We start from the raw sequence: 22,576 nt of genomic DNA, 5'->3' as shown, positions 1-22,576 counted from the left end.
AAATCGTATTCAACCTGCTCCTTATTAGTGTTGATAACACTTTAATGCATCAATCCTTATAATCAAAACATATCATATATATTATTCTGAAACCCCTAACCCAATCTGCATAATGAGTACTTTTGGTTGAAGTATATTTACATGCTAGTACTTTTGTAATGTTACTTCCGTAATCTTTTGAATGCAGGACTTTTACTTGTAACAGATTATTCCTACACTCTGGTACTTCTACTTTTACTCAAGTACAAGATCTGAGTACTTCTCCCACCTCTGTCTGTCAGTCACAGCTGCTTACAAATACATACAGAATCATGAAACCAAAAACACAATCTTCTAAAGTTTAAAGGTTAAGCATTTATTAGTTTCTTAAAGATTGAAGATAGTCCTAAGTGGTAATGTACATTTAGATGATCATAACAGCATATTCAAGAATTGTAGTGCCATAGAGGGAACAAAGAATATGATGGAGGATGTATTGAAGTACTTTTATTAATACAAACCCAGCTGCTGGCAAACTGCTGTACACTTCCGTGAGGGCCTTTGTAAGTTGTTGACCTTTTCTTTTCCAGACCAAGCAATGAAGTAGATCCAAAATGGACAGGAGGGAGTTTAAGTTCATGTTTATGCAATTTATTATCATCTGCATTCAAATTATGGTAGGGCATTTCAACACAGGGGAAAGCTTGTGCCCGATGAAGGAAAAGTACAAGTTATCCAAGAGGGTAGAAGAAGAGAACTACATATGTGTTAACAACTCATACTAAAAATGAATGGCTATGTTTGTAAATGGGGATTAGTCACTCATTCAAACACTGCTCGTCTTTTATTAATTTCTCCATCCTCCCTGATTTCCTGATCTTTAAAGTAGGTTTAGGTGAAAAAACTTGTGTCGCATTCCGAAAGCGGCTTCATTGCGTCTTTTAACACTAGAACCGCCAGGGGTCGCTGTATACCTAAAACCGCCAACGGGTAAAATGTACCCGCTATTAGAATGCATTGATTTTCAAGGTACAATGTTCTTTTATTTATCATACTAGAACACAGGGTTAACAGTGAGTTTTGAAACTTATACCAATAGAATCTGTGGACTCTCAGCTTTCATATGATATCTAGTTTGTGCAGATTGCATGAAGTATAAAAGATTGCTGCTGTGAGTTATGTGCAAAGTGTCCCTCTATCCATAACTCTCTCTCTCTCTCTCTCTCTCTCTATCTCTCGCTCTATCTATCTCTCTCTCTATCTCTCGAACCGCAGTAAACAACAGGCGTTGCTATAGCAACACGTCATGTTTATGTTTTCGCGCGAGATCAATAGCGCGTGAAATATTACCCGCTGGCGCTGATGGGTATAAATGGAACAATTTTGGGCAATTTTTTCAATCTGACTTCATATTGACAATTTTTAACAACAGAGGGTGCTACATAACACACTTTCAGGAAAAGACTGGGAGACTGGAATATTTTATGAAGAAAAAGTTACATACAATCAAGAAACAGCTGCGGGTAAAATGTACCCGTTAGCGGTTCTAGTGTTAAGCAAAAATATCAACCCATGCTACATTTAAGCTACACAAATCCACCCTTTTATTATATAGTAAGGTTGACCATTGGTGCTTTCACGCAATACAAACACAATGACATTTTTTATAAATAATCATAGACATGGATAGGGAAAAATACTTGAACAGCAGAATAATCAGGTACATTTAGGAGATTTTTAGATTTAGGAGAGCATTTGAAACCAGGAAAAGATTTGTACGCAATATACGATAACTAGTCTGATGTCACGTACCCACATATCGCCAATTAATGCTTTGATTTTTATGAACTTTTGATGCCCAATTTGTTGAGGTAATTTCCACTGCACATACTTTTACTGGACTATGGCTGACGGACCTTTGTCTGAGATGAAATTGTTTTTTCTCTGAGATACTGCAAGTCCTTCACTTCAGTCTGGAAGTATTCTAGATCATCAGACCAATCATATGCAAGGGGTTAAATCACAGGGGTCCATTCTTACAAGTGTCTGTCTCTCTAGTCCTGTTTGGAAATTGCTTTCCAAAAGAGAAATGATATCTACTGTAGGCTCAGTTTATTTATTGTTTTTTCTACTGTTTGGTAATGGGGAAGCAATTTCCTTTGTGTGAGCAAACATGCGTCTGAGGCTGTGCAGCCGTCCGTTTTATATCCCCCGCAATGTCAGTTGATTGTCAATTCTTTATTTCTGCGGGGAATGTAATATTTGCTTTAAAAGTCTGCCTTTATTTTCTAGTTTTTATGAGCTCCTCAGTCAAACACACAGACTGCCGTCGCCTGCCTGTTAGTGTTCTATCACCGCAGTGTAATGCCTTGAGTAAACGATTTCTGGGTATAAGCCGCTGATATGAAATGGAAAGCTGCTCCAACTACTGTGGAGAATGATAGCATCGCTGCAGCTATTGGAGACACTCCCTGGGTGTTTTCGAGAGGTTTGTAAGAAATCTCCCCGACTGAAAGCAGAGATTTTTGGGTTGATTTGAGGGAAAACATTCTTTATAGGATATCTGCTGCAGTAGGAGATGTTTTACTGTCAGTCTGTGGGTATTACTTTTGATACACACATATCCTTTTCTTTGCTATTTTTAAATAATACCCTACAGAATAGATTTGATTTATCACAGTTCCTGCTGTCGCTGCACTGCTATGTATCACACTGCTACTGTATAAGAAGCATTGAATAAGTAAAAGATACAAATCTTAACAACAATATTTATCATATTTCTTCATACCTAAAAGTACATTCAAAGAGAGGTTTATGTGTGCTCATTGGCCGTGGTTGCGTTAACCGAGGCGAGCACGCAGCTGGTGTTACACGGTTTGGAATGACTGCAATTGGAGCATTCATAACGATAAAAAGAATATAAAGCAACATGTATAATGGAGAGTATATTTCCATACAGTTCCAGCTGCTGCTTTTCTCTCTAAATTAACTTTTGAATATAGAATGGTACACCACTTTAGTTTCTCAGCAAATGAAAAGAATAAAGCTGGGGTTTTTGCTTCCTCCACATCTTGGTAGTCAGCACTGGTCACTGTGGTCTTAGATTCCCCCTTTTAATTGTTTCTATTTTGGCTTGTTTTCTGTAATTGCATCCCTCAATACAAGGCAAAGCACCAATGAAGTCAGCGAGGGGAAGGACTAGTAAGAAAACATCAATCTTGACAAACAATTATCGGAGAAAAATAGATTGAAAGACCTCAAAAGTAAAAAAACTCAAAATTTGTTATGCCTTTCCAAAATATTACCAGAAAATCCTATGATGTAAGGATTTTTAATAAAAGGAACAACGAGGCAGAATTAGACCACCTCTCTCCATGTGTTTGTTTGTATGCCCGTTTTATAATGTAAAATATCTTCTTTTATTGTTCAGTGAATCGCTCTTTTCTAAGTTGCTCCTAAAGGTTACAGTAGTCTTACATTTTGCCATAAGAAATGAGTCGTTTCCAAAAACATTTTGTACCACTTAGTTGCATCTCCAAAGGCTTTCTTAATGATCTTTTGTGTGTCAGTATAAAAGAGCAACGTAAACAGCTGCTGGATGAAGAATGCAGTCGTTCAGCACAACTCTATTTTTCATTTTCTTTTTACAAATTGCTCCACGATAAGAACCCTTTTCTTTCCACTCTGTATTACCGTTGCACTTTACCGCTTCATAACCTTTCAACAAAAAGGCAAGTAAAGGTCCGCCTTTGTCCCTGCGGCGTATAAGAAGAACGTAAACACTGGAGCGGCCTCTGCTACTTCATCAGGCTTTGAGAGACAGTGAGGTCGCGGGGTTAAACGTCTCCCGGTTACTCATTTCTTGTCAATAAGGAGGCTGAAGGACCTCGGCAGCTGTTCATCGGAGAGAAACAGAGGAAGGTATTGTCAGACAAGTGAGGAGGATGAAACAGATCAAGCCTTAAATAGAGGCAGTTGACGGCAGGGTGGACTTTGACCTCTGGAGAAAAGAGGGTCCTATCTGACCGGATGTGTTGCATGATGCTGGATGACTTTAATTGGTAACAGGGGCTAAAGGAATGTAGTTGAGTTAAATACAGAATGCTCTGTTCTTGGGTTTTTATATAGGCATATTTTGTCTGCCGGGCAACACATCATTCATTTATTGATTTGGTGGAATGGGTAGATGTCCTGTTTGATTTAGGATATTTTCAAAGTATTACATACGTGTTTCTATTTTTGGTTTCAAAGGCAAAAGGGATGTTAGGTTTATTTATTTTTTGTATTATTCCAAACCTTTTTTGTAATTATTTGTCTTTACCCACTAAAGACTAAAATGCTTTATTTGTCGTATGCACAAAATCTAGAGTGTAATTGTTGGCAATGAAAGTCTTAAGTCTTAAGGTCTTTATTTTTCTCACACTGCAGCAACTCTTATCGCCCTCCGTCTGAAACCAGAGACCAGACTGCTGTGATCGGTTAGCTCTGTTGTGATTGGTCAACCGCTTAGAGATCTCCCGCCCCTTAGCCTATCATTTGCAATGTGTTGGAGTGTTAGCCAAGAGAAGCGCAAGTGTTACGTAGTGATGTCAACGAAGTAAACAAAGGTGTCCAATCAAGGCGTTTCAGGTAGATTTTATATTTGAGTCTACACTACAGGAAGGGAAAACTCCAAAAAGCATAAAAGGGCCCTCTTAACCTGAAAATAAATTGACGTAAAATAGTGCCACACACCAAATGGTGTTGCAGGAATATCAAACATGTATACAAAGACAATAGAATAAGATAGAATGTAAATTAAATGCTGCACAGTTAGGTAAATACTGTATGACTGTAATATGAGTCACTAATATGAGTCACTAAGTAATTATAGTGACATTACAGATGATTCTTTTATAAATTAATCTCACCGTGTAATGTTTTATGAAACGGTAATGGTAAACCCTGCAATATCGTTTTGATGTTTCCCCTCAGAACAAGCTTCATATGAAGTGTTCACCAAACAGGCAGGGAGAGAAGCAACACAAGCTAGAAAAAAAGCGATAAATGGAGTGTAGAGACAAAGCAAGAAAATAAATATCTACTGTAGCCGTTTACCTGCTGTAGTCTTCACTCCATAATAGGATTACAATGACCAAGGCTCTCACATTTCAGAGCAAACACAGTTTATTTCCCAGATAATATAGCACGAAGCAGAACAAACAAAACCCCGGATGATTTAATCCCCATTGACAAATTGTTGGAGTGTGTGAGCGCTGCTGAGAATCTTTGCATGAGAAGTATTACATTATAGCAGAACTAAACGGAGTATATTGTATGGATTGATTTTCAACTCCTATTAAAAAGAAGTGTGGATGCAATACAAACATTGTTAACTGGAGCGAAGTGCCTCAGAGCTTTATCAGAGGCTTGTGTTTGAAACCCCCGTGACTCACTTGCTGCTTCACATTTGCTGGGATTCTTAAGAGGGTGAGACCTGGACCTAACGACTGCATTATATCCAGCAATGTTTCCTGGGTAAACAACTTAAGTGGCAATATCCTCTAATGTTGTGGGCTCCTAACCTTTTTGGTTTCCATTTTTAAGCGAAACACTGCCTGCTGGCAAAGGTTGCGTAATGTCTGTGATGTTCCCTCCTCAGATTTACACAGATTTAGAGGCTAAAAGAGGGGAATGTATCCAATATTTCAGAATAAAAGCAAACATCAGGGGGATTTGTTTTTTCTTATATCTTACTGCATCTTGGAAATCATCCTGTTACGGTTCCTTTTTCCCCGAAAATAAGATCCAAAGAGTCCTTCGTGTAATAAAGAAGCCTTTATAATAATACACGACTAAGTCTTCGTTATATTAATTAATACAAGTTTGGATTAGTAAAAAGTGCAACATCTACAGTAAGTGAAGCAGTGAGCAGTACAAAGAGTGATGGGAAATCAAATGATGTTATATAATCACCATCATTAACACTCAACCTGTTTCCATTCACCGCTTTCTCTAATCCTTTTTAATTCTGTGTATCATTGCATAACAGTCTCATCTGAAAACTCAGTTGTTTGATGTGTTGCACACAGGATGCTAAATAAGTTTGAAGAGACATAAATAGAACAAATACTTTGACGGCACAGTACCGTTGTATCTGCTGTGTATCATTTAAAACTAATATCCATCCAAGAAATACAGTTTTTTTGTGTATGTATGTATTCCACATTCTCTCATCTTTACCCTGCTTTTGCAGAATGCAGAAGCAATGTTTCATTTTTTTATGAAATAACTTGGAGAGATCAAAGTGTCTCATTATAAGGGAGATAAAAAAATCCCACAAAAAGCAGCAGTATGTTAGACAACCACACTTTGAACGCACATCGCACCATGAATGCAGAGTGAACTTCAACCGAAATATATACTGTATCTCTTCATACTGCAGATAAACAACAGTTGGGCATATTTCTTTGAATAAGGCCCACTGTGCAGGTAATGCTCCAGTAGCTGCGTGTGTGGCCCCTGTTTCTGCTATCTTGACATCACGTCCAGCCCTTCCTCGTCCGTCTGTCTGACACTCGCTCGCTCTGTTTGTTCTTCTCTAACATCTCCTCTCCCCTTTGTCCATCTGACTCCTTGACCCGGCTGCGAGCGATAAGAAGGGCCAGCCGACAAGATCCGCTTTTATGTTTCCGTCTCAACCGCTCTCTTCAATCGACCCTCCCCCCCATCGTTCCCCTGTTTTATAGAAGTCTGATTCACATCAGGTTCATTGCCTTACCTCATGTTGAGATGAGGTGCAGAAAGTGGGAGGGACATGGGGGAAGGGAAGGAGCTGAAGTTGAACGGTAAGATGGTCTTTGTAATTCCAGCTTATCATTTTAGTAATATGGCCAGCAGTGTAAGAGAAGATGAAAATGAAAATGGACCCAATTAATAGACAGAACCAGGTAAAATAACATTATAAAATATCAGTGAGTGAACATTTGTAAATGGTGGGTACAGTCTCACACCATTTAAAGAATATAAGATTTCCTATTTTTCATGCTTTTAGAATTTAAATGTTTTCTGTATGGTTATATTTCCACTAAAAGTATTTATTAAAGCATACAAGAAGTGCAGTTTCTGGAAAATCTGCCATTTGTTTTCTCTTGACCACTTCTATTTGCCTCCGTCAAGGAATCATTCATCACTTGATTAAAATATCCTATTACGTTGATTGTTCCCTCCATGATATCCAAGACTCGTTTAATTTCTTGTAAAGAAGCCAGTCTGCACAATAAATTATAAAGCTTTAAGGTTATTATAAATTCCCATTACCCTGCCAGAACTTTCTTCATTAAACTCTCCAAAAAATAGACCTAAAGGACTTTCTGTGTTTGTCAGACTCAAGAATGAACTATACAAGCACATTCATATAAATTGAAACACTTCAGTTTTTCAATTATTTTACCTCAATGAATTCCCATTTGGCTTTTTCTCTTTAATAGTTAAGCTACATTAAACCTTCAACCTATACATTTGTGATTTTATTACAAATACTCTCCCTTTGTTGGCTTGAAAAGTGGCAGTTAAAAAGTTGGCTGTTTTCCGTCCTTTATGTACAACAGTAGTTACGCACAGCTTGAATTCGGAAACATCTTTTTACAGTGGAAAAAAGCAGCTTGAACTTATAAACAGCGGTTTGGCGATCGACTCTACCCATAAAACTCCCCTTTTTATTGATTCAACTGTCTGTAAAAGTTGGTATTAAAACACCAGGAGATGTAACTACCTGCCAAACAATGACCCACTGTGCCTGCCTCACATCGAAAGGCCATACATGTGTTTTTAAGAAGGTCAGATAGCAATCATGGGAGGCCTTTCTGTGTATCTGTGTGCTTTTTCATCTTTTTATTTTTATTTGGTCGATGTTACTCATGCAGTTCATGCATGACTCACATTTACACACTCCCTCTGTTTCTCATGTGATGTGTGAAATCATAGTCAGTGGTTCGGTTTGATGTTTACAAGGCGGTACAACAGAAGGCTCCCTTGAGGATACGTAGATCTTAAGACTCAAGAAGCACTAGTTTTCAGAAGTCTTGTTCCATCTCTCACCATCGTCCATGCTTTTCCATTACCACCCAAATCTTCTCAAACTTCTTCTCTCGGTTGTGTGTCTCCTCTGGGTGTCAGGGTTCAGTTCCTCTGACTTTCACTCACACTTACTGTACAGTCACTTTTCTGAGCAGCACAGAGTCCTGACAGTTTAGATAGATGACAAAGTTTAGGATTCTTGACAGCAACCTTGCTTTGTGTATACAAACACACACCACGTACGACTTTCTCGTGAACAACACCGTTGCCTGACAGAATGTTGATGTTGGACTATTCTGCAAAACTCTACATTATGACAACGTTTTTAAGATTCAGTGCCAGCCTTTTTCGACTTCCATACTCTTACCTTCCCGCTTTGTTGAATAAAGAAAATCACACTGGTTCCTGCATTGAACATTGTTGGTATTTAGTAACATTTCTTGACTACAATTTGGTGCATTGGCATTCAATTTGGTACGCACATTCATGCCCCTCTCAAACTCTTGGATTTCTTTGGTTATGTCCAAATTCCTGCAAAACCAATCACAATTCCATCGGTCTCAAAGTTACTTCAGGTTTAGTGCTAATCAACATATAATGGCCTGCTAACGTGCTAGGCTAACTTGGTTCCAAATATGGAAAATATGCAAAATATTAGTATTGTTTTCATTAGCATTTTAGCATGAAGCTCAAAACACCAGTGTGCCTAAATACAGTCCCAAAAAGTTTATGCATGGCTGCAGACTTTTAGTGTAACCCTTTAATGTATGGAAAAAACATTGGTTCCCAAGTATGTTTAGTAAGTCATTGAACAAGTGTTTTTCAATAGAGAGACAATTTTATATAAACATAATGACTGTGCTATGTTGTTCCTGCTAAACTACGCAGAAAAAGCTAGGAAAACCAAAGTGGTTAAATGTAAGAATGGGCAGTGTTTACACATTTCGTGTACCAAATTATAATGTGTCAAGGACAATTATTCCCCCGTTTACCTCCACATTAATCTCATGTAGCCTTTTGAATAAGTGTTACACATTAAGTTCTTGAGCCAGCAGTTTCTTCTTTGTCCAATAAGCTGTTCTTTACAACTTGGACCAGACATTTCTAACAAAGTTTTATGCTGACCACAGCACGGCATCGGAAACACAAAGGCCTGATAACTGTACAAAGATTTGATGGTTCAGAAAAAAAGGGCTTGTTACAGTGGCAGCAGGCTTGGCAGAGCATATTGTCTGCCTCTCATGCCAGTTAGAGCAATATGGGAATAGTGGAGTGTCAGACGTCATTTTGTGCCATGGTTTCCTGCGTCTGTGTATCTTAATAATGCATGATTAAAGAAGACTGGAGTCTCAGCCATCTGCGCCAGCCCCCTCTAGCTGCAGTTAATCACAGACTCAGAGAGAATAAACTCACATTCTTTCATCATATATGTTCTGTCTCTGCATGAGAGTGAGATGTTTCCTATCTCTTCAATCCATTTTGCTCTTTACTGTTATTCTTTTAGGATTAAGTGTAATCCAATGTGACCTTCAGTTTTATACATACGGCGCTTTTGTTCCAAGGAAGAGAGAATTAGCTGTACCTTACAGACTTCATCTGTGGATTAAAACACTCGCGGTGGTTTAAATGCTTAGGATATTTGCAATGTATTTATACATTATGTATACTGTACATATCTCTCAGTTGGGAAAGATACTGGCTGCCACTGATAAATACATCTAAAAACGTTCAGTAGGCTTTCATATGGATTACACCCAGTACTATTACACTCGATAGCAGATTATCTAGACTGAATACTTTTTTAATAAGAAAGTAGCAATTAATTAGTTTTAATGCAGCTACTTTATTTTGTGCCTGTGTTGTGTGTTGAACGGTAACACAAATTGCCTTGCATTTTTCTACTTAAAGCCCTTGTGATTGATGGCCTCTTAGTGGTTTTCCACTCCAGTAGAAATTGCTCAGTTGTAGTCAAAATATATTTGACAGCATGCAATGCTAGGAGTGGTAAATATAGTATTTGTATGTTTTTTCTTTGTGCATTTGTGTGAAGCGCAGAGTCAGTTTTCTGGTGATTTCTGAAAGTGTTGGCAAACCTCTCCTTGTTTAAGATGCTGAATCTATAGCAGCGTCAGAGGTGATTGTTCTGTAGCTGACGCTGTGCTGTGAAGGCCCTGTGGAGAGTAGGAGACAGACGTTAACATTTCACAGGAATCAATATTGTGAGACCAGAAAAAAAGAGATAAGAGGTTAGAATCGTACTTAGCTTTGCGATCAATATGTCATAACTAAAAAATAGGCACAAAATTCTTGCAAAAACGGAAATATCCTTTAGTAAATTGGATTGATGCCTCAACTCTGTCTTCTTCAGCGTTTGAAGATCACAAAGCTAAGTACAAGTCTAACCTGTTCTTTAAACCAGCATTCTGTTACATTCTGGCATGAGCTCTCTCTATGGGGATCAATACTGCATGATATAATTATTTCTTTTTTTACATCCTGCCAAAATGTTCAGACTGCTGACACTGTGGGTGGTTTGCCTGGCATTTGAACCTTTAAAGTGCATTGCTAGAACTTTCAGCTCAGCATAATCTACCCCTGAATCCCAATGCATTTGACCCAGACTACTCCTACACAACATGTCAACTGTAGTCTCAGCCGTTGATGTATTTCAGAATCAGCCATTTCTTTGTACCCTTCCAGTTCTGAGATAATATACTTTCAGTATGTCTCAATAACAAACCTCCCCTCATCCACCTTTACAGTATATGTATGCCAGGCTCCAACCACCTGGCGTGAGCGCAGAGGCTTAAAGCACATCATTACAGAGACAGTTACTTCAGTTTTATTAGTAAATGAAAAGGGGCCTGTCTCCGTGACATTTATCAAGACATTACAAACTTAACTCTAGTTATTCAGACATAAATGTTTCCAATCTGCTCTCTTCAAACACTGTTTTTCTTTCTCATTATCACAGATGACACTAGTGAACATCTGTATTCTGTTTAGAAGCAATCAATGAGGAGTCCAATATCAACTGTCAACAAATGGCTTTGTAGGACCCAAAGTCAATTATTGAGTTAATGAAATGGCCCCAGTGTTGTCAATCGCTGCCTTGCTATCGATCTGTGTCACTCATCAGTAATGAGAGCTGATCAGAAATCCTTTAGAAAGGCTTACCATCAAATTATAAAGGGAGAAAAGACAAGAGACCGCAAGAGAGTGAAAGCAAATGGATTTATAGCAATGGAGTCAACTGAAAATCTTTCAGGAAACTAATAGATTTAAAATATCAAATTGACAAAACTTGAATATTCCAAACCATATTAGCAGCCAAAAAAGTAACTATTTCACTTAAACCACTGTTCCAAAAACCATATTTTTAACATAACTTAACATACATGTAAAGTAATTATATACAACAATCACATAAAATAGAAAAAAAGAACCAAAATCCATTAAAAAGAGTTATGGCCTACTTGTCCAGTTTAGTCATTCAATGCTAAGGAAACCGAAGAACAGGGTTGTTTTACGGAAGACATTTTGATATGTCACAGATGGAAAAGCACAGGTGCAAATGATTAAGTTAATGATCTACCTTGGACACTAAAATGGAACAGAGCCATCGTTAATGTTATTAGGAACACCTGTGCTTCTCCTACTAACATGACACTCGAAAATGTCTACTCTGACCATGAGTTGCTTCATCCTTCCTAATTCTTACACAACTTTTAGCTCAGATAAAGCTTAAGAATGCAGTTCATACCTGATGCAGAACATTGAATTGGTCAAATTAAAATATTGTGTTTTTATGTTACTTGATGCTTGTATGATTAATGTAGCAATGTCAGTGTAATAGCAGACCAACAGCAGGTGTTTCTAATAATGTTGGAGTAATGTAAGAGTCCCAGTAAGCCATAAGGAGTGAGCCAACATGTACAATACGTTAACAAAATTCCGCCATTATAAATGTTATTAGTTGCACCTGTGATTTGCCTTTTCCCTTTATGACATACCTGCTATTCAAAAGATTTGAATGGTTCTGTGTGTGTTCGAAAAGTTATGGGGCTTTCACATTGTGCTTACTGTGCGTGTTATTTCAAGGACATATGTGAACACACTCTTGCTTAAGACATCAAGCACTCGCAAAACGTGAATGTACAAATGTGCCTGAACACACAATATCAGCAGACGGTAAACATGAACAGTATCCGCAGATAGTAAAAATGAACAGGTGTCTCTTCTCAGCAGCTTGGGATACTTGGAGTCCTTGACATGCCTGGGATTACTCTTGAACTCTGTCTGCTCTTCCCCTTCCAGGACTGGCTGAGTAAGTTTGGCTACCTCCCGCCCCCTGACCCAGTGACTGGTCAGCTTCAGACCAAGGAGGCCCTGACCAAGGCCATCAAAGCCATGCAGAAGTACGGAGGGCTGAAGGAGACCGGAGTCTTAGGTATGTTGACGCGTGTGCGATGGCAGCGAAAGGGAACAATTGTAAGATAGTGACTTTCACATTCACAGAAAATATAAGGTACACCCTACAACTGAAGTGACAAAAACACCAAAGAAATGGCTCTACGAAAAGTAGAGTCAATCATTTTGACACAACCGCCATTGAACATAAGAAAGATGAAATTATCTTCAGCTCTTTTTTGTATTGGATTCCATTTGATTGAACAGATGTCTACACACGCCTCAACACACGGTATAAACATAAATCATACTTGCTGTCTCACACACGGTAGTATGACAGCACTGCATGCTATGTGATTGATAATAGTGTTGTAAAACAGAATAACAGATTATTGATTACTACACCCTCCGCCATTCCCCTGCACACATCATTCGTCACACATACTGTACATGCTCTCAGCCTAACTCACACACACACATAGCAATTTCTTTTCTATAGACAATATTATCATACACACTCCATCGCACATACACGACTGTATAGGGTTGAAAGCCTGATACCGTGTGAATGATTTTAAGACAGTGTGTGTGTGAACAAGTATAATTGATGGCCCCAACAGTAGTTTTGTGAGAGGGAGTGTGATTGTGCATGTGAGAGGGTATCGTGCAAATCATATATGATTTATGGCCCTAGCGGACACTCATAACCTCCTGCCCATGCACATATGTATGCATATGAGCACACAGAGTATGAGTTACAGCTCCTGAAGCAGTCATTTGCCAACAGATGTTGCGGTGTCAATGTGTTGAATTCATGTGTACAAGTTACTGCCCGTAATAAAACTGAAGTAGGAAAAGTTATATTTGCTGTGTTATATTCTTATAAGGTGTATGTAATGTTCCTCCATTAGTCCGTACCTTAATTACCTCTCCTCTCCTCAACAGACCAAGCCACACTGGGTCTAATGAAAACACCCAGATGTTCCCTGCCAGACGTGTCTGAGGCGGAGGGGACAATGGGCCGTAGGAAACGAGACGTAAACCCCCAGAACAAATGGAGTAAGAGGCATCTATCCTGGAGGTAGGGTTTAATGAAATACACAAACTTCTAGACACTAGGTTACACCGGAATATACAAATATATATAAGTCAAGATCATTCACAATCAAAGAATCAAGATCATTGAGACACGGTAAATGTGTCCAATTCGTCTCGCTTGGCTGGAGGAAATCATGAACCTAGTATGATATTAGTGTTTGTGCTTCGGTGTCAGATAGCCAAGCTTAACATCATTGTTTTTGGTCCATCTCTGTACATCACATTAGTGCAGTAAATGGAGCTAGGAGTCATAAACCGTCACATTTTCCCCATTATCTCTTCCATCTGTGCACCCTTTGGTAGATTAAATTAGCTGGCTCTTCCTCCAGGTGGAAATCTTTTGGTTTCTGGATCAATTTTGGCCCCGAGGAAGATCATGAAATGCATGGAATGGTTTTCGCAAACAGACGGTAATCTCCGGGTCTTTGCCGTTCCACTCCAACACCGAGTCGTTTGCATGATTCCTGAAGATAAAAGGTTTCGTCACAGAGTCATTGTGCAGTTTTTAAATTATGTAGTCATGTTAAGTGCAGCTGGACCATCTGTCAGGGATACAGCTTAGTGTTAGATAGCAGAGGAAGAGGCAGTGAAACATATGTTCTCCCGATTCACACACGCTAACTGGGGTGACTCAATGAGATGATCTAAGCTGGTGTGTTGGCCAGCCGTGTAACATGTGTGTGCCCCTGCGGCTTAAGCATGGACTTTATAAAATAAGTGGGTGTAGCCTTCATGATATCAACAATTGGTTTATGGAATACTGTTTTAAAGCGTCAAGTTTGGCAATTCACCATCTTAGTTTTTCAAAGCCGTCAATCACTAGGTAGCCTCAGCCTAAGGCATACGCTGGTTTATGTGCTGTAAATTGGACCATCATTTATTTATTGATCATCATGCTGCATTAAAGAAGACTTGAAACTAGTGATTGAAACCATCATCTACGTATTACTATGGCCCAGGCCCCACGAGGACGTTTGCGTTTACGCCGCGTATGCGTTTTCAAAAAAGTATTCCGTTCACACGCATTCGATGCATTCGATTCATTTAACGTGTCCGTTCACACGAGACTGCTGGAAAAGCTGGAAACGCTGTAGTACATATGCCAGGCCTGTAAGTGGCGCTGCTGCCGCCTCAAAATACACCAAAAGCAGCGAAGAAGACCCCGCCCTCGGTGCATTGTTGCCATGGTTGCCCTTCTGTTTATTCTCCGCGGTGGACGGCGTCCACCGGTGTTTTTCATCTGCTGTCCACCAGCAGATGAAAAACACCCACCTCTCCGCCTCTTCCAAGGGACGAGGGGACCATGCGGCAGAGTTTCCGTTAACATTTTTTTCCGCCGGTCAACATGTCCGTTAAAGTTTAAATCTGAGCAGGAGACGTGGGGAGAGGGAGGTGGGGCTATTTCATCGTTATCAGAAAATGATCGTATAGAGGCGATTACACGGAGCCGTTTGACCCCCCAGAGCGTTCCGTTTGCAGATCTATCCACCTTGGGACCCGTTATCGTTTGCGGGGTCCGTTCCTATCGTTTTGTTACGGCCTCGTGTAAACGAAAGGGCTATACGCAAGAGAAACTATGCGGATACAACCCGTTTCGTCCTCGTGGGGCCTATGTTTACTATTGCAATATATCAAGTGACAAGAAGTGTAACTACTTATAGACTTCTATACAATCAGACTTATTTTTGCAACCATTGAGTTCTTCTGCTTTGCCTTCAAAAGGTTGACACGTTAACTGAGTCCACTTTTGTTATACAGTATACGGGCAAAAGACAACAATCTATGCAATAACACGATAGACACAAACACACATGCAAACACATGAAGATAAAGACACAAGTGTTACAACACACACAATGCAATGCACCCACACTGTTCTCATCCACATGAGGTTGGATACCCCATATTGTCCCTCTCCCTGTGTGTTAGAGGTGATGGTAAAGGGTCAGTGCTTCTAAGTCACAACATTGTCTCACCACTTTTGATCCATTTCACCAATTCATGGGCAGTGACCTCTTCCAGATTCTCCAACAAACGTTGTTGCTGATGAGAGGAGTCACTGTTGAATTCAATTGTTTAACCGCCTGACCGAACAATTATTATCGGATTACCGCATTAAGCATTTGATCAGCATTCAGCTCCAATGGCTGTAGGCCGTAAATGAAAATCCAGTGACAGTTGACCTGTGTTTTAGAGTGCATTAAGGCCACTAAACTCAGCTCACACAGTGGCCATCGTGACTGTTCTCAAAATGTATCCAACATCAAGCACAGTTATTTTTAACTCGCATTAAACATTGGTTGCTTTGCCAGTATCGGACAGAAGTAAAGTTTATAATTACCCTTGAAAAAAAGGTGCTTAATGTTATGATTACACCTTAGGAAAGCTAACAGCTGCAGTATGTATAAAATTTTCTGCATAAAAAAAAAGATTTGTGATAATTACCACTGCAACATTTGATGCTTCTCTTTAAAACACAAAATGGTGCTGTCCCATTTCTTTGTTGTATACTTAGTCTCTTATTGAATACTCGTGTTTAGCCTCTTTTTTTCTAGAGTGCGAGTGTTTAAATCGCTTTAATTTCGATGAGGAGTAGCGTGTTCACTGCTGCTGACAGGTCAGCGTGGCATCTTCTCAGCTCAGTGGTGTGTTGCTTTGCCAAGAGCTGCAGTGTGTGTGTGCCTGACAGCAGGAACACAATAAAACCGACAGGTAAGCTGTCAAAGTCGCGGCTCCGCTTTCAGAATGTGTGATGTTGAGATATTGTTTATCAGAAGCCAATTTGGTTTGCAAATGTAAAGACAGCGCTGAGAATGCATTTGACCGCAAATGAAAGGTGGCAGTAATCTGTAAGTACTAGTTAGACACGTAAGGCTTTTTTTCTGCCATTCCAGCCAAAGTTAAGTAGAGTGAGCGCACAGGCCTTTTGAGCCAAAGCAATCTGAAAAGGAGAGATGACCCAAGGAGGCTAATACATCTAAAGGTAGGGAAGAAGAGCCGCAAAATGAAGCGAGATGCGGAGGGAAAGCGGGACATCAGGGCAATGGAGGATTGAAGAAACAGGTCGATAAGAAGGAGAGATGGGAAGGCTGAATGAGCACGAGGGAGTTGCGGTAGTTACTGCAAGAAAAGGAGAGAAAATAAAGCAGAACTCAGAGTGGGAGAAGATGCAGCAGAACGAGGATGGGTTGTAGATTGAAACAAAAGGTGTATCCGTCATTTCTTTGTTCCTGGTTTGCAGCAGCAGAAGTAACAGATCAGACTGTAAGAGGGATGAGTTCAGAGGGAATTACTTGTCGCCTTGGGGCGGGATAGTTATGGCTTATTGTAACAAATTGCCTGGTGACTTTGTCCCCCGCGGCATTCCTTGTTGAAATAATCCCCCTGCATCCTCCCACTGAAGGCTTTCACTCAGAGATACAGACAATTCTTTGGGGTCGGGATGTGATTGCACGGGGGCTCTCGTGAGCTCTCAGCTGACCTGGAAAACCGAGTGGCAGCGATCCAGCCTCACACTGCACCAAAGCTGAAGTACAGACACTACATCTGCTTCAGGGGAAACCAGCACACACACCGCTGTGAAGACCTGCTGCTTTATGACGGGAACATTTTGCTTTTTCTCAACAATGGCCCTCTCCTACTCCAGCTTCTCTTCATCCTACGAAGTGCCCGACTGGTGTTGGAATAAGGCAGCCTGTCTCTTTATTCCACCTTTCTACTCTCAGCCCTCACATTTGTGTGCAATGTAGCCAAGTTTTACTGGAGATTCGGATATGAAGTACAGACCTTGTGTCCTTTGTAAATGAGTTTTTTCTGCCTAAAGCTCCTGCCAAGAAACAGATGGTACATTTAAAGTGCTTTTATTATAAACACTTGTGGATTATTTGTTGATTTCTGTTTCAGTCACATTTTGAGACGTTGCCATATGGTGTGGTTTATCAATGGAGCAACAGCGCAAAGCATTGATAATCCATACAGAATTGCAGCCTTGGGAGTGTTTGGTGTAATTCTATGAAAGCTTTTATCTAGTTTTATGTGTACAAATGTACTCTGCGTGCTTCTTTATCTGATATGTATTTTGTATACTATTATCTAATTTGTGAGGTAGTAAATCACAACTTGCACTCAAAACCATTCAGTGTTTTCACTCATACAGGGTTTAGCACTTATTCCCTTTTATTGTATCCTAGGACTTTGTTCAGCTCCAAGGTTTCTGTATTGTTGAGGCCATGAAGAAAACACTTGTATTCATCCGCGACAGATAATATTCCAAGGTATTGCCTTGTGTGTTCAAATATGTGTGATGTTAGCCACTCAAAAGGGACAACAGTTACACATATTTTAGATCCTCAAATAATAAAAAGGCATTCACTGATAAATGTATCTCTGTTTGCTCAATAGTAGTGACTTTGACCTTAGGGTGTCAGTCAGAACATCCACATTCAGTTCTGTTTTTATTCTATCACCACAGCAAAGTATTTACAACAACTGATGCTGTGTGGAGTTGAAGGATGGGTGCTCATTATGTCAGAAATAAATGGTTTTACTCAGAAACATGCGCAACTCACACGTCTTGGATGCAGTGAAGTGCACTTTGAGCTCTGTCTGCCTTACACCTATTTCTTATTAACTGCTAATTTCTATGGACTCTTTGACAACATTTAACAGCCTTTACATTTTCCTTTCACATTTTCACTTTCTACAGGTGTGTTGAAGCAGCACCAGGATTACTTTGACATGATATTTCACAATAGAGTCTGTGATGGCAAAACAAATGTCCCTCCTCTTTACACATTCTTACATAGTCCGGATAAAGACTTTGCAAGGATGGTTTCATAAACATTATCTGTCCGATAAGATGTGAAACGTCCTATAAGCTCACATTCACGATCAGAATCTGTACTCCCCACAGCCATTTTATTTACATAATATCTAGAAGGTTTATTAAGTGGACATAATGTAGTTATACACCATTAAACTCGCATCATCACAGCCATTATCTCGGCTGTTGGGAACTTTATCTCACTCGTTTCCAGTGCAATAGAAATGCAGCCCATTGAAAGGGTCATCGTTTTGTGTATTATTGTTATGTAATGCCCATTCTTCCTGCCCCTCCATGAACTGTTGCAAAAGCATCATGTTTTTTTGGTTTATTTTGTAGGGAGGAACATTTGTATGTATGAAATACAGGCATTCATTTGGCCAAATAATGCACTACTGATTTACAGGTAAAGATATTTGGCTGTAAATCAGCTTTTTAGATCTGAGAAATTAAGTCAGACAAACACTTTCAATAAATCAACTGTCTCAGAAACGAGCTATACCGTGCTCCAAAAGTAGTTTATTTCTTTCAAATTTAAAATACAAGATTTTACCCAAATTCTGAATGACTGGCATTGCTTTTGTAAAGACTAAAATGTTTATAATAATGCGATTTAACTTCTTTCATATACATTTCTTCCAGTAAGAAGGGAAGAAGCACTATCAGAGACATTTTTGCTTTATTTATTTATTTTAGATTCAACTGAAGTTCAGTAATTAGAATGTCCCTTTGGTTTAAACGGATGAAAAAAATTATGCAAGATTACAAAAATATGAATTGATGTTTTAGTTATCAAAGATTACGTTGAAAGTAAAGATTTGGGGTGTATTATTTTAATGTATTTTATGCGTAGATTCATTCCCATTCATTCATATTTTATTCTAGCTTCCTCTCACCCCTCCTTCATCCCCATCAGCCTTCAACAATGCCCTTTTCTCTCTCATCTCTTTCTTTCCTCCTTTTCAATCCTCTGTCAGTCAAACACCATGGCGAAAGATGCACAGCCTGCCCAGGACTGCCTGCTCAGTAATGTCAGGGTGTGCTTTGATGTAAGCAGTTCTTTATGGAGGTATTATATTTGATTGATGTGGAAACCTCTGACAGTACTCTCGGTTCTCAGATATTTATTTGTAAGTCAATGATGCACACTCAGTAGCTCTGCTGCTGCTAAACAGCCCTCAGCCACTGAGCCAGCGATGACTCCTGCTTTATGCCGCAGCCAAAAACTCTTACATCTGCACTTTTGTCCTCCTAACTCTGCTGGCTCATGTGCTTATCACTTTCTAAATGCTAATCCGTCACGGCCATGAAATTTGAGTAAAATAAACATTCACAGCATGATCGCTCACCCATTGGCTTTGATCAGTTTAGTCATTTAGAGCCGAGTGCAGAAAACCATGGAATGATATGACCAGGCAGGGACTATATAAGTCAGTTTTTATTCTGACTTTCACTTATAAGAAACCGTTTTTGACATATTGGGAAATATGGCTATTCACTTTCTTGCTGGGTGTTATACAAACAGATCAACATCACATACAGTTCTGTAAGTGAAATAGTAAGAATGCACTTGGCTTAGCTTAGCATAAAGACTGGAAGAAGAGGGAAACAGCTAGCTTGAGGCCCCTATCAAACCATAGACCCTCTGTTCCTATACCCCATCTACTGGCATCAAAATAGGGAAGAAATCAGCCTGCCTCATGCTTTATACTGTATGATTGACTCCTTTGGCTACTTGTGACATTTATTTATTTAATTGTTTATTTGGCAGGGACAATGCACAGTGATGAACACTTAAAACATTAAAATGTGTCAAGCGTAACAGTGCCAGATTTAGCTTTGAGCACATTTCCATTGACAAGCATTGCAACAACTTGGAATGAAAAGTTAAGATTTATGTTATGTGTACGCTTCTAAAACCCATTGGAGAATCGTACCATGCAGTGTGAGTGGCATTACCATCGCTCACTTAGTCATATTTATTTCTTGTTCTTTTAAACTGCACAAAAACTGACTTTTTGACCTGATGGAGTGAATTCCTCGACTGTTGTTATGTACAGTGAGGTTGCCAGGCAACTAATGGAGATTTCAGGAAGCCAGAACACATAATTGTATTTACTCCGGTCAAAACATTTTTTTAAGTAGATCGCAAATGTTGAGATTATACATTGGATGGATTTTGCAGCCAGACTTTTGACCACAATTTTAAATAAGGCCGTATACTAAATGTCCACAAAAATATTTTATTACTAAAAGGATAAATGAATGCTCAATTTGAATGTATCTGCTCAGTCCAACCCTAGTTCTTAGACAGGAGGAAAACTAAAACATGAATAGAAAATACACTGGTGTTGACTTCAGGGCAAACTGTTTAATTAACACCAGATCTTACTGCAGTCGGTTTCTTGATGTAAACATAATCAATAAGGTTGTTAAAACTAAGGTAAGATTGACAAACTGACAAGGACCCAGACAGGCTCCTTGAGGTCAACCACATTTGAAGGAGGCACACCAGGGATATGATATATGGTTGATTTATGCATCTATTGTCCATCCCGTGTAAACACAAGCAGTTCCCCAGTGGTCCTCAGTTAATCTGCGATGCAGGGCAGGAATGTTCTGACCTTGGCGCTTCTTCCTACAGTAACATACACACACTGGCAAGCTGTCCCACATAATGGATGCACATAAATACTCGCACAGTGACAAAACCATGCACTCTGACTCTCAATCTTTTCTCATATCAACATTCTCCCCAACGCACACATACGCAAACACACAGGCGTACATAATGAGCCACCCTCGTCCGTGTGAGTTACGCCTAATAAGCAGGTGAATTGTCTGTGGAGCTCGAGCTATTTGTCGTGACCTTGGCTTACTGTGGTTTGCAGCGAGTGTTCAGACGCTTGGGAAGGATGAATAATTGGACTGTGTAGGCACACTTTTTGTGAGCAAGTCAACACAATAAACAAATTCTCCTCACTGCACACCACAGGTCTCCCAACAGAATCGCTCATCTGAATAGTATTTAAAGTGTCTAGCCGCATACATTATCATCTTAATGATGCAAAGCTCCATTTGAAACTACGGCCACCTTATCGCTTTAAGCTAACGTTGCTAATACCCGCCCATGTGTTTAGTGACAACGTGTTGACGTAGACATATTTGCTAATGAATACATTAATTAGCTGCACTAATGAGCTCATTCGCATCACTGGGTGCGTTAAAGACATCGTGGTAACTAGAGAACAGGCAGCTCAAGTGTTGACAGCAAGGAAGAGCAGGACACAAATAAACGCCAATGCTGGCGAGCAACCAAAATGACCATGAACGGATTGTATTGAAGACAATGAAGTGACATTTTGCTTTTTATCATTAAAATCCAATAAATCTCCTCTACATTACTGTTGTTATACATTCAATCAAGCAGTGATGAATGAGAACACAACTGACTCAAGATAAAACAAGTCAGAATTAGCTTACTTGCTTTGAGAAGTGATTAAAAAGATTATCGAGATCTCGCTGAGCTCTTCTGGCAGGTGTTCAGAGGTTTGATTTTGACAGTAAAGGTCCGGTTATCCTCAGCTACAAGCAGAGTTGTTGGACCAGCTGCTGCTCCGGCTCATCTGGGGATGAAAGGTTTGAAATGGAGCTGGTGGCAAAGGTTGTCATACACTGCACGTTGAAATCCTTTTCTATAAAAAAACGATGGGTGGACAAACCTCTGAATAGGTCTCAATGCAAATGTATCTTGTCAGTAGAGCTTAAAGTCACATCAAACATATTGTCAGGTGGAGTTCAGGGTGCAGGTAACTGCTGACCTGGAACATAAAGAGGAATTTTGGCAGACTTTGTTCACTAAATAAGGCTTGTTTGCTAAAGTTGTTCGGTCAGGTTGGCAGCTGTTAGTTTTATCTTGTTGATAGGAAATGACCCCTTTGTTTTGGACATGCAACACCATGCTTTGTACATTAAAAACAGCCTGTTAAACGACTGAGAAGGCTGAGGTCTAATAGTGTTTTATTGCTGGTTAAATCCTGTGGTGTCATCAGCATAACGATGTAAATCTGTAATGATCTGCAGCCGCAGTTATTTAGCACCAAGGAATAAACAAGTTATCACATCAGAGCTGTGTTAAAGCAGCTGTCTGCGACTGGGTACGAGTCTCATTTCTACAGCAATAAATTAATGTTTGTGTTAAAGCAATGG

The 22,576-nt window shown here is 39.6% G+C and overlaps 1 protein-coding gene across 2 annotated transcripts in view; it reads left to right on the top strand.

The window, feature by feature from the left end:
- Nucleotides 1-22,576, top strand: part of LOC117476330 (matrix metalloproteinase-17-like) — a 111,229-nt gene that overhangs the window by 70,100 nt on the left and 18,553 nt on the right. For both annotated transcript variants that reach the window (XM_034122768.1, XM_034122766.1), the window contains exons 2-3: nt 12,355-12,487; nt 13,393-13,528. In XM_034122768.1, the coding sequence (XP_033978659.1) occupies nt 12,355-12,487; nt 13,393-13,528 (269 nt within the window). The remainder of the gene's footprint in view (nt 1-12,354; nt 12,488-13,392; nt 13,529-22,576) is intronic.

Source organism: Trematomus bernacchii, unplaced genomic scaffold, assembly GCF_902827165.1.
Source record: "Trematomus bernacchii unplaced genomic scaffold, fTreBer1.1, whole genome shotgun sequence".
Classification (NCBI taxonomy): Eukaryota; Metazoa; Chordata; class Actinopteri; order Perciformes; family Nototheniidae; genus Trematomus; species Trematomus bernacchii.
The sequence above is the reverse complement of the archived record's forward strand: the minus strand, read 5'-3'. Positions and strand labels throughout refer to the sequence as shown.